Below are 12181 nucleotides of genomic sequence, written 5' to 3' on the forward strand. Positions count from 1 at the left end.
TTAAGCCACTGAAGCGATAGAGTTGCTGTGCTCCTTAAAGGTTCTCAGTGGGCGCTGTCCTGCACCTCTGTTGGACTTGCACATTCGTAAGCTCCCATCCTGCCCCTGCCTTCCACTCCTAGGACTCTTTAGTAAAGATCGCATTTGTATGGAAATGTCACGGAGGGCCATTGTCTCATGGTTTGCTAGGATGCATTTGGAAACTGAGGTCCCATCAACAGGGCAGTGGTTTAATAATGTTAATCTAGAGATGAGATTTTATTGAGCTGTCAAGATGAGAGAAATAGTTTTGTGAGGCTTATTATGGAGTAGTTTCAAGGTCTGTTAAATGAAAATATATGGTATAGAAAAATATAATTTGGTCACCTTATTAAAAGTTTTAAAAAGAAATAACACACAGCTGGGCATAGTGGCAAATGCCTTGAATCCGAGCACTTGAGAGGCAGTGGCAGGTGAATCTCTGAGTTCGAGGCCAGCCTGGTTTTTCAAAGCAAGTTCCAAGACAGCCTGGGCTATTAACACAGAGAAACCCTGTCTTGAAAAATCAAAAGAGAGAATGAGGAAAAAAGAACACACAAAACCAATAAACGCCGGGTGGTGGTGGCGCACACCTTTAATCCCAGCACTCGGGAGGCAGAGGCAGGCGGATCTCTGGGAGTTCGAGGCCAGCCTGGTCTACAAGAGCTAGTTCCGGGACGGGCACCAAAACTACAGAGAAACCCTGTCTTGAAAAAACAAAAACAAAACAATAATAAACATGCACATGCACTTGGGATATCATGGTGTCTTTGGAAGAGCTATGGAAGTTTGAGATGGAAGAAGGGGACTGGCAGCTTACACTTTCCAGTTTCACATTGTTCTGTTGATGGAGGTTTCTGTCCTGCCCAGTCCCACAGCCGTTCAGTGCCAAAGAAGCACACAGAGGTCTACATTAATCATAGACTGTTGGCCTATTAGCCCAGACTTATCATCCTATACTAACCCATAATTCTTTTCTGTGTCAGCCACGTGGCTTGGTACCTTTTATCAGCGAGGCATTCTCATCTTGCTTCTTCTGCCTCTGGGTGACCACTGCAGACTGAGCCTTTTCTCTTCCCAGAATTCTCCTGTTCTCTTCACCCCATCTCTACTTCCTGCCTGGTCGCCCTGCCTATACTTCCTGCCTGACTACTGGCCAATCAGTGTTTTATTAAAACAATACAACTGACAAATCTTTACAGGTTCCATACAAGACCATTGTTCCACAGTATTGTTCTGTATTTTTCAAATATCTATCTATATAAGTGCATTCCCTTCATTCTAAATTACAGGTGTTTTTAGAATGTCTCATGATATCCACTGTCTTACTAAGAAAGAAAGCAAATTTATTTTGCTGGCAGAATCAGACAGAATGGTGCATGCCTATAATCCCAGCCCCAGGGAAAGATGCTCAGGCAGGAGAAAGCTGCCTTCTCAGCCAGCCTAAGCTATTAGCAAATTAAAACTGTTTAAATATTTGCTCCAGCCCATGTGTCTTTTTAAAAAGAGACACATTGAGGACATGCAGTTCAGACAGCATTTGGAGCAAAAATCTTAAGTAAGCCACAAAGGTTAGAATGTGAATTTGGGCTGTATTATAATAGGAGATGCACCATAAAATAAAGAAAATGGCTTCTACAACCCAAAGTCCCATTGCTGCATCTGCTTTATTGTCTCTGTCCAGTACCAGGGACCATGTTCCTGCAGGTGCTGGACATTTTCTCTAGTCAATTTGCTCATGATGCTGCCAGCAGCGACTTGGAAACGGTGCCTGGCAGTCCTCCGTTTCCACGTATGAACATAGATCCTAGGGTGCATTCTATGGACACGTGGGTTTGGGGTTGGGTTTCTTTTTGGAGGGGGTTGCTGGTTTTTAAAGCTCTGTTTTCCTAACTGCATGATCACACTGGATTAAGTGCAGACTGTCGTGTTTCGACGTAGAAGGTATGTCTAAATCAGTCCTGTCTGTGCTTATAGCAAGAGCCTGCTAAGTGTTGCCTGCACATGTGACAGTTGACTTGTCCCAAATGGTGCCAGGCACTGCACTAAGTGCTCCATAAATCACTGCCCAGAGGGAAGCAGATGCCTACGAGTTCCCCAGGAAACGTCAACCTGCTCTGAAGAGTTTCTTGGGTAGCTGTAGAGTCGACTTCTCTTGAATCTTAATTCTGAAATATTTGAACTCTGTCAAGAAAATTTCTTAACTAGTCAGCTGCTAAGTAATGTTCAAAAAGAGTATATACTGATAGAATGTGCATCTTGAGGGAGAAAGTGTCTGGCGTTTCCATAACAACCTGCGAGTAGACATGTGTCCGCCTCCCTGTAAACCTGTCTCTTTAAGCATCCCCCTTTCTTGCAGGGTAACTCCATCCTCTGAAAACCCCAATGGTGCTACTTCTGGCGTGAGCCAAGGGAAACCCTCTCTAAGACGAATTAAAGGGAGACTGCATCGAAGCAAGAGCCTTGACAGTATCGATTTCTGTGAACTCACTGTAAGTGGACTACGTGTGCTTTTATTTTTCACGACATATGAAAATTTTATTGTCGTATTTTTATAGAACTGCAGCAAGCTTGTTCTGTGGCGTTCTACTCTTAAAATGGCATTACCTAATAGATTACCAGTGGGAATGCTTTCCTAACTAGTTCGTGTCTGATACCTTTGTAATAGATGGTTCATAATGAAGGTTCTACTATAAAGACAAAAGTCCTGAACCCACACACACACACACACACACACACACACAATTAAATTGAGGGGCTGGTAAGAGGCTCAGTGGTTAATGCGCCTGCCCCACAAACCTGAAGACCAGCATTCAGGTCCCCGGGACCCATGTAAATGTGGGATCGTCTCAGCTCAGAAGCACTAGACTGGGAACCCCCCAGAACAAGCTGACTGGTGTATGGCTGGCTATTCCAGCGAGTTCTAGAGCTGATTTAGAGACCGCCTCCCTGATTGAGGTGGGAGAGTAACAAAGGATGTCAATTTTGGGCCCCCACATGTGCAGCCCCCCCCCCCAGGTGTGCCCACATACACAGGTGCAGAATAGACACACGCACATGCGACATCACACAAAGGGAGAGCGGGAAAAAAAAATAAGTGGAATAGAATACTGATTTAAGTTTCTATGACAGCCACAAGTATGTGTTTGGTTGAATGGATGCGGCAGCGACTGAACAACCCCTAACACCTAATTTCCTGATAGAGGCGGACGTGAATCTCGGTTCAGTTGACGCTGGTGCTTTGTGTTTCAAGGGACTGACAGATTTTCACCTGACAAATCCCCTTGTGGTTTGGAGGAACACCAGCATTTTTAGGCTCTGCTGTAACACTATGAAGGAAATATTTCTGTGTCAGGGACTTGTTGGCAGGGCTCATGGATATTTAGGACTGTAATAGAGGTCCCATTTCTTCCTTTTAGGTTCCGATTGGAAAAGTTGCCAGTCATAAAAATACCGCTGACTATTGTTCCATAAAGCATGTCAAAATGGAATGAAGGTTGTGCCTGTGAGACTAAGCCCTGTATTCGGGGTGTGGTGTTGATGGAAACAGGTGCTCAGTAAGCACGGATGCTGTGTTTCTTTTTTACTCTTAGAATTTGTTTAGTTTGGGGGCTGGAGAGATGGCTCAGAATTTAAGAGCACTGGCTGCTGGTCCAGAGTTCAATTCCCAGCAACCACATGGTGGCTCACAACTCTCTACAGTGGAATCTGATGCCCACTTCTGGCATAAAGGCATACTTGCAGATAGATACTAATATACATTAAATAAATAAATAGATGAATGATTTTTTAAATGTGTTTAGTTTTAGTAATTATGGTAAAATTATACTAAAAATAGTACAATATGGTTTCATTTATTTTACCTAAAAATTGCTCGTAAGCGCTTCTTATGACACAAGACATAATAAGGTGAAATGTGACTAAGAAAACATTTATGGGTCACCGAGAAAATAACACCTGAGCTCTAGCAGCAAGGGGGACCATGGAAAGCGTAAATGTGCCTTACCATGAAGTGCCTTGCTCCCAGGAGGGAAATGGCGGCCACACCAAGAAACAGATTTGAATTACTTGCTGGCGTTTAGGAGTAGAAGTTGAGATGGTGCTGGCTCTTTCCTGGGTGTTCAGCGCCCTTGCTGCCGACATGTGATCTGTTAGCCAATGCATTTGGCATGTGGTAAACTGTGCCCCCTTGCTTAAGCAATGGTTTGGGTTGGGAGAGAGGTTGCTCTTTCCTAAAATATGACGGTGTCAGGAGGGGTCCCCCACCCTGCTCATCACTTCCTCGCTAGTCTCGGTGTCCAGTGTGGGTTGGATTGGGCGTGGCTTTTGGATCTTGATGTATTTACATATCCGTAATGAGATATCCCGAGAATTGGCCCCAAGTCTAAATACATCATTTATTTATGCTTTGGTGTGGGAAGTCCTTCTGTGTGTGTGTTGCTTTTATTGGTTAATGAATAACAAACAAGCAGCCTCCCTCAACAATGCTTCATAAACATTTTTATGCAGAGTTGGAAGGTGATTATATTTAATATTGTAGTGAATTTATAGTCTGGTTATAACTTGTCCTGTGAGGTCAAATTTGAGGGTTAACCTGTAGAACAGTGGTTCTCAACCTGTGGGTCATGATCCTTTTGGCAAACCTCTAGCTTACAAAATATTTATATTACGATTCATAACAGTAATAAAAATCACAGTTATGAAGTAGCAACGGAAATAATTTTATGGTTGGGAGTCCCCAGAACATGAGGAACTGTATTAAAGGGTCGCAGCCTCAGGAAGGTTGAGAACCATTGCCTTAAGACAGTCATTATGTCAGTGTTCACAAAGTTTCCAGGTTTTGTGTTGGGGCTGTTTCCCACACAAAGCTGAACTCAAATATAGTCACCTTTTTCTTTGTAAGTATTAATAAAGTTTTAAGTTGCTAATTTGCTCCTTACCTTCCAGGCCAGACTTAATCTGGTTGGTGGTCAAGAAAGGAAGAAAATAGCACTGCCCCGGAGTAGTTGACCTCAGCAAGTTCATTTCCTTCTTTGGGAAAATCTTTGCTATGTGATTTCACATTAGAAGTGACAGGCAGAGCCTCCTGATGTCACAAGACCAGAAAAGGCTGTCCCGTGAATGGTAGCGTCACCGTATGTGAGCTTGGCTTTGTGCTCCTAACTTTGCACTGAAGGATGACAGACTATGGCTCATGAAATCCATCTCTTTCCCTCATGGGAATGTACTAGCGAAGTCTTGTTATAGTGATAAATTGGGGTCTTTCACAGTTTGAATTTATTTTCTTTCTTTTCATATTCATAATGGGCAGTGACTTATATCATTCTTTGAACATTTGTAGATTGTTACGTGTCTTATAGTAAATTTGTTCTGTTTGTAAGAAATCAATAAATATTAAAAAAAAAATAATGAGCCAAGAGTTTAATAGCTTGGCTGCTTGCACTTTATACCATAAGACTTGGAATTGAATACTATAATCTCTAGGTACATGTGAGCTCATAGCATCTTTGGCATGGGGCTAAACTTGAAGGCAGCTCAGCAGGTTATAGATTGTTTCTTTCAGGCTGGTCCGAGCCTCGAGTCTCTCAACAGTCCTTATAGCTCCTGTACACTGGAGGAGGGAGGAGCTTAGTGGATCTGCTGAGTTCCAAGGGCTTCCTGAAGCTGTGTGGTTTTTTACTTCCAGAGGGCTTGATGACGTTCCTGTGGGGTGGTATGTTTTAACCCCTTTAGCACATCTTGTATCTTACTAAACGTCCTTCCAAGTTGGAAGACTTTATCTCAAGGGAACTGCTGCCAGAAAGCCTAAAAGGGGCGGGGACGGGGTGTATGCCTGGTATTGACCTCTAGAATATCAGCTGCATAGGAGCAGATAGGCCTCATTCAAGAAAATAGTTATAGGTGTTTTGTTATCACTGTTCTAATTCACAGAAGCAAAAGGTTTTATCATATTAGATAGATTTTGTTGTTGTTTTTCAAGACAGGGTTCCATTCATTGTGTAACTTTGGATATCCTGGAACTCACTTTGTAGACCAGGCTGGCCTTAAACTCATAGAAATCCACCTGCCTCTGCCTCTGCCTCCTGTGCTGGAATTAAAGGCATGTGCCACCATGGCCTGGCTAGATACCATTTTTAAGATTTATAAAAATGCTAAATAAATGGCATACTGTGCCTGTTGAGGTTAAACAGAAGCTGGGTGCAGTGGCACACAGATTCAATCCCATCACTCGGAAGGCAGAGGACCTAGGATCTCTAAGTTCGAAGCTAGCCTGGTGTACAGAGCAATCCAGGACAGCCAGGGCTATACCGAGGAACCAAAATAAACAAGAAATAGAAGCAAAAATTTAGTTCATAATCTACCATATTTTTACATTTGACTGCTAACTTTTCCAAATCTGTATAAGGAAGAATTATGTCTTCCAGTGCGCTCAGAAAACTCGTCAAGTGTCACTAGAATGGGAACCCTGGCACCAAGTCTCAAGGTCTGGTTCCTGGCCCAGAAGTCCCGCGATCCAGCTGAGACCTGGCCTTCTTCCCGGAATCTGATTGGTGCCATTTCACTCCTGGGGAGAAGCAATTGTTTCAGCTTTCTCTGTGGGGATTAAATGGGACTGGCATTCTAGCTCATTCTGTAAACCCTGTGGCATAAATGATCAGCGTCCTACTGTACTGAGGGGCCTGGAGTCCTCCCAGTCTTCCGGGTTCTTGACACGGTGTCTGGGAATACTTGGTAAACTCTTGCCAGGCCAGGCCAGAACTAAATAAGTGTATTCTGTAGATGTGTTTTCCTAGAAGATCTGAACTTTTTCAACATTTTAATGGCTAAATGGTCCCCCCATACACACCCGGATTGCTAGAGTAACAAGAGTAACAAGGAACCCTCTTGTCTGTATATTTGGTTTGCTCTAATTCAGCCAGCTGTGGGTCAGAAGGATTTGAAAAAACACTTGTGTCTGTACTGAACATGCACATTTTTTTTTCTTTTGTGATAGAGTCTCACTATACAACTTTGGCTATCCTGGAACTTGCTATGTATACTAGGCTAGTCTCAAACTCTATCCACCTGCCTCTGCTTCCCAAGTGCTGGCATAAAAGGTATGTGCCACCATACCTGGCTACATGCACGTGTGTGCAGGAGAGTATGTGTAGGATATATGCTATACCAGTTTTTATAGGGACTTACGTAGCCTTGGCTTCTGTGGATGCTGGGGTGGGGTGTGGGTGTGGAGGGAGACAGGGTGAAGAGTGAGCATTTGCAGTGGGATTGCTTACATCCTTAGCTGCTCCATTCACTCTGGAGCCATTGCCTGTTCACAGGGGCCAGGCTCCATTCTCGCTTCTGCACCTTCTGCTCTCTGGGATTCTAATATGTGAAGACTTTAAAGGAGGGGCACGTTTCTTGAAATCTCCCATCTCTTCTTGATCAGATTTCCTCCCTAAAACAGGGAACAGAGCCATTGGATGACTCTGGAGCCTAAGCTTAGGCCATTTTCTTCTTCCTTTGTTGTGGAACCTCCTTCAATATTCTACAAGCAAGCTTTCTACATGATAAATAAAAGCAGCAATCTAACTCATCCGAGGTGGAGGCATTGGGGGTGGAGATGGTGGCAGAGGCTGCAGCGATGCGGATGATGGAGGTGTAACGTGGGCAGTAGCGGTGATGGTGGCAGAGGTGGAGGTGGCGGTAGAGACGGGCTGTCGAATGGGGTCCTACAGGAGGGTGTGGTGTGTATCGGTAAGAGCAGTGGAGGTGTGGTGAGGGCAGTGGAGGTGTGGCGAGGGCAGTGCAGGTTGAGGGCAGTGCAGGTGTGAGGGCAGTGGAGGTGTGGCGAGGGCAGTGCAGGTGTGAGGGCAGTGCAGGTGTGAGGGCAGTGCAGGTGTGGTGAGGGCAGTGCAGGTGTGGCGAGGGCAGTGGAGGTGTGGCGAGGGCAGTGCAGGTGTGAGGGCAGTGCAGGTGTGGCGAGGGCAGTGCAGGTGTGGCGAGGGCAGTGGAGGTGTGAGGGCAGTGCAGGTGTGAGGGCAGTGCAGGTGTGACGAGGGCAGTGCAGGTGTGGCGAGGGCAGTGCAGGTGTGGCGAGGGCAGTGCAGGTGTGGCGAGGGCAGTGCAGGTGTGGCGAGGGCAGTGCAGGTGGTGTGGAGTGGACAGGGTGGTGGCTGCACCAGAGATGTAAGCAGTGATGTTGGTAGAGGTGAACGGCTGTGGTGGGAGAGGAGACAAGAGTGGTATTAGTGCGGTCTCAGGAATAGAGCTGTTTACTAAGAAAAGGTGTAAAGGTGGAGATAGATAATTGTGGTAATGGAGAGTGTGGTGGTGGGCACCGGGGAGGAAGTGGTGATGGTAGACATACCATAGGTAGTCATGATAAAGATGGGACATGCAGGGTGCTTTATTGATGAGGTGACAAGTGGGGTGCTTTAGTAGAGGTAGGAGAGGAAGAGGGAGAGGTAGCAGTGGAGGTTGAAATGGAGGTGACAGTGGAGGATGTGGAAGTGGAGAAGGTGTTGAAGGGAAGGAGGTAGAAGCGGACATCTTGGGTGCTGGCATAGGCGAAGGCTGTAGAAGTGTTAGTAGACAAGGTGGACGGAGTGGCGGTAGTGATGGCGGTGGAGAGCTTTGGTGGGGGAGTTGGTGAGGGTGGACGTGGTGTTGGTGTGTGTGCTGTGGGTAATGGGTAGAGTGGCAGGTGGAATGTTGAATGTGGGATGTGTTGTCATTGTTAACGGTGAAGATGGAGTTAAACATTTGAGGGATGAATGGAGGCAGCGGATGTGGAAGCACTGGTTCTTTGGCAATAGAAAAACATGGGAGTGTGGGAGAGTTGGCAGACTATTGGTAGTGCAGGAGGTAGAAGAGGTTAGAGAGAGGCTGGTGGTGAAGGCAGTAAAGCAGAGAGAGCTTCAGTTAGGATGGTGATGGAGGTGGCCGAGACAGTAGAGGTAGAGATGAGGGAGCATTTTCAAGGGTGGGTAGGTGGAGTAGAATTGGTTAGGGCAGCTTCTGTCCTCACAGTGGGCCAGGCTTTTTACATTTCAAGATAGTGATAATGCCTCTGCTTTTAAGTAGCAGAAGATTGACCCAATGTTTAGAATCTCACATTCTAGAAGGTCAGTGGTGGGTGATCGTCAGCTCACTCAGTCTTGTGGGCCCCCGTCATTTTCCCGCAGCACTTGACATAGCTCTGCATGCTTAGGGTCCGTGGGAAGTCTCCACAGTCGTCCAGGCCTCGCATCACAGAAAGGTCTCCTTCCCAGTCCCCATTTCTATCACAGTGGCTATTTTCGGAACCAGCCTGTGGTTGCTGATGCTTTATTCTGCTTAGCCGGGTCCTTTGACCAAAAGAAAAGCCTGGAAATCGATGAATATTGGCTCTAGTATGCTTGAAGCCTGAAGTGCCCGTTTGGAAAGGGACAAATGGACATTGCTCAGCTGTCAGTGCTTTTGGCTGGGGAGCACTCAGGAAGGAGAAAATGGACGCGCCATCGGTGACTAGAAGGTCTGGTCCACCTATGAATGCAGCTCTTAGGAACTAGACCATAAAAGCTCCATCTTTAAAAGGGTAAAATGTAATTTAGATCAGGCCACTTCGTGAAAGAGACATATTGCTGAGGCCACTGCATGCATCCAGGTCCATGTTCTCTTGAGGCTGATTCGGCCACAGGGTTCAGAAAGTGGGGGCCACCAGTGTTAGTCATAGGCAGTGTCGACGGCTCGCCCAGTCCGCCAGGTAGAATAGGATGTTCTGGACACTTTTCATATAAAAAGCCCTTATAATTTCAGACTGGCTCACAAAATATGGCTCCATTAAAATTTTATTTCGTATGAGTTTGATGTATATAACTAATTTTTTTTGCGAAATATGACCAGATTGTGTTCACTTTAAAATATCAAAAAGGTGTGTCGTATACTTCAGGGGAAGTGTGGTCAGGTGGCTGTGATGGCTGCCGTGGTGTTTTCCCTTAGCTCTGCGAGCCTGTGTCTGGTCAGGACAAATGTGTCCCAAGCCCTCCCTCATTCCTGGATGCCCTTGTCTTGTCACCCAGGCTTACAGTGTCTAGTGTTACAACTTCCGCCACCATCTCCAAGACTGATGACGTGTCATAAAACTAGATTGCTTTGCAGTAGTTGATGTGGTGTTAAGGGCTCAGTAGGGCTCACTCGGTGGAAATGTCCCTCAACGATGTAGTTAAGTTACTAAGTGGGCCCTTGGCAATAGGCTCTGAAGGACATTGAGAATGGAGTAAAAGTCACCTGCTTTAAAAGTGACATTGAGTCATTTATCGGTAACCGGGGTGGTGGAGTGACCAGGCCACACTGCACAGGTTGACACCAAAGGACAACTTTTGGGAGTCCATTCTCTCCTTCCCCTGTGTGACTCAGGGATTGAACTCACGCCATCAGACTTGGCAGCAAGCACCATTTTCTGCTGAGCCATTTCGCCTTCCCCAACTGTCATTTTTTTCGCCGTCCTTCATGTCTTGACCATCTGAAAGAGTCTTCAATGTGTCTGCCCACTATTCCTCAACAGAAACACCCCAAGGAGCTGATGCACCTCTCTGGGTGCCTAACGTCAGGCCAGACAGCACATAGAGTCCTGTATTTACAAGGTGGTGTTCACTGTGCTTGACTGGACATGTTTTACTATGCACCCCCGTTTCCCATTTAGTTCACCACGCTTCCTCTTGTAACTGAGGAAAATTTCGTAGCTAGTCTAAGACAATGCCTGTACTTCTCACTGGACTTCTGTCTTCTAGTCTCAGCCTCCGAGATGCTGCTGCCTCAGTCAGCACACAGAGGTGGGTCCCAAATCGTGTCTTTGCCTCATTTCTTTCCTTCTACCACCATGTGTGTGGAAAAGAAGAGTTTCCCTCATTTGTTTATTTTACCTTCATTTAAGAATGCATATATTAATCAATTAATTTTGTTTTGTATCTGTGTGCCTGTGTGTGCAGGTGCACATGCTTGTGATCACCTGTGGAGGTCAAAACGTGACATCAAGTGTCTTTATTGCTTTCACCTTATTTTTGAGATGGTCTCTCACAGATCCCAGAGCTCACTGATTAGACAGGGTCTCTCGCTGACTCTGGAGCTCACGGGTTAGACAGGGTCTCTCAGTGACCCCGGAGCTCACTGGTTTAGACTGCCTGGTTAGCCTAGCAAGCCCCCAAGATTCTCTGGACTCTGCTTTCCCACCTCTGGGATTATAGGTACACTACCATGCCTGCTTTTTTACATGGGTGAAAGGGATTCAAATTCAAGTCTTTATGTTTGTGCAACAAGTATTTTACCCACTGAGCTGTCTCCTCGGCTCTCATTTCTCCCCCTCTCTCCCCCCTCCCTCCCTCTATCTCTCTCTCTCAATTTATTTTAAAACTGATACATAAAACTGCCCTAACATGTTAATGGGATCCTGTAGGGATAAGTCCCGCCCCTAAGGGGGGCGTGTTCACCTCGAACTCACAGAGATCCGCCTGCCTCTGCCTCCCAAGTGCTGGGATTAAAGGCGTGCGCCACCACTGCCCGGCTGTGTAGCCCAGGCTGGCCTCGAACTCGTGATCCTCCTGCCTCTGCCTCCTTCAGCAAATCCTACCGGCGTGCGCCACCACAACCCCCCTTAGGGGCAGGACTTATCCCTACATCATCCCCTTGATTCACTTCTTTATGACTCTGTAGAGCCACATCTTGTTCAGGGGATTTACAAAATATTGCTATCACTAACTTTCCCGTTTCTGGTTTCTTTGAGACAGGGTGTCTCTGCGTGGGCCTGGATGTCCTGGAACTTGCTCTGTAGTCCCGACTAGCTTCAAACTTGTAGATCTGCCTGCCTCTGCCTCCCAAGTGCTCAGATAAAAGGTGTGTGCCACCACCATCCAATTTATCATTAACTTTTGGCACAAGGTTTTTAGAGGACTTAGCCCACAAGACCTCCTTCAGACTGGTTCCTCTGTTTTTGGTCATGTCTTCATCTTTGAATACCCCTCTGTCTTCTGTGTAAGGTGCCCCAGGCTGTCTGGGTTCTCGTGCTCGGTCATGAATAAGCCATCTGGCTCATGTAACAGAGGATGACACTTGCAGCCAAGATGAGGACCTCTGCTGTGCTCACTGCTTCAGTAGACTTTGCTCTCTTCACAGTCAGGAAACACACAAAGATGCAGAAACACAA

At 46.2% G+C, this 12181-nt stretch overlaps 1 protein-coding gene across 12 annotated transcripts in view; it reads left to right on the forward strand.

Moving 5' to 3' along the window:
- The window catches only part of Tjp1 (tight junction protein 1), a 253021-nt gene that overhangs the window by 15476 nt on the left and 225364 nt on the right, over positions 1 to 12181 (forward strand). For 11 of the 12 annotated variants that reach the window (XM_041654666.1, XM_041654254.1, XM_041654335.1 and 8 more), the window contains exon 2: positions 2378 to 2510. The exons of the other annotated variant lie outside the window; for it this stretch is intronic. In XM_041654666.1, coding sequence (XP_041510600.1) covers positions 2378 to 2510 — 133 coding nt within the window. The remainder of the gene's footprint in view (positions 1 to 2377; positions 2511 to 12181) is intronic. 12 annotated transcript variants of the gene reach the window in all.

Source organism: Microtus oregoni, unplaced genomic scaffold (genome assembly GCF_018167655.1).
Source record: "Microtus oregoni isolate MIOR12 unplaced genomic scaffold, Mior012 000000F_ref0000247, whole genome shotgun sequence".
Lineage (NCBI taxonomy): Eukaryota > Metazoa > Chordata > Mammalia > Rodentia > Cricetidae > Microtus > Microtus oregoni.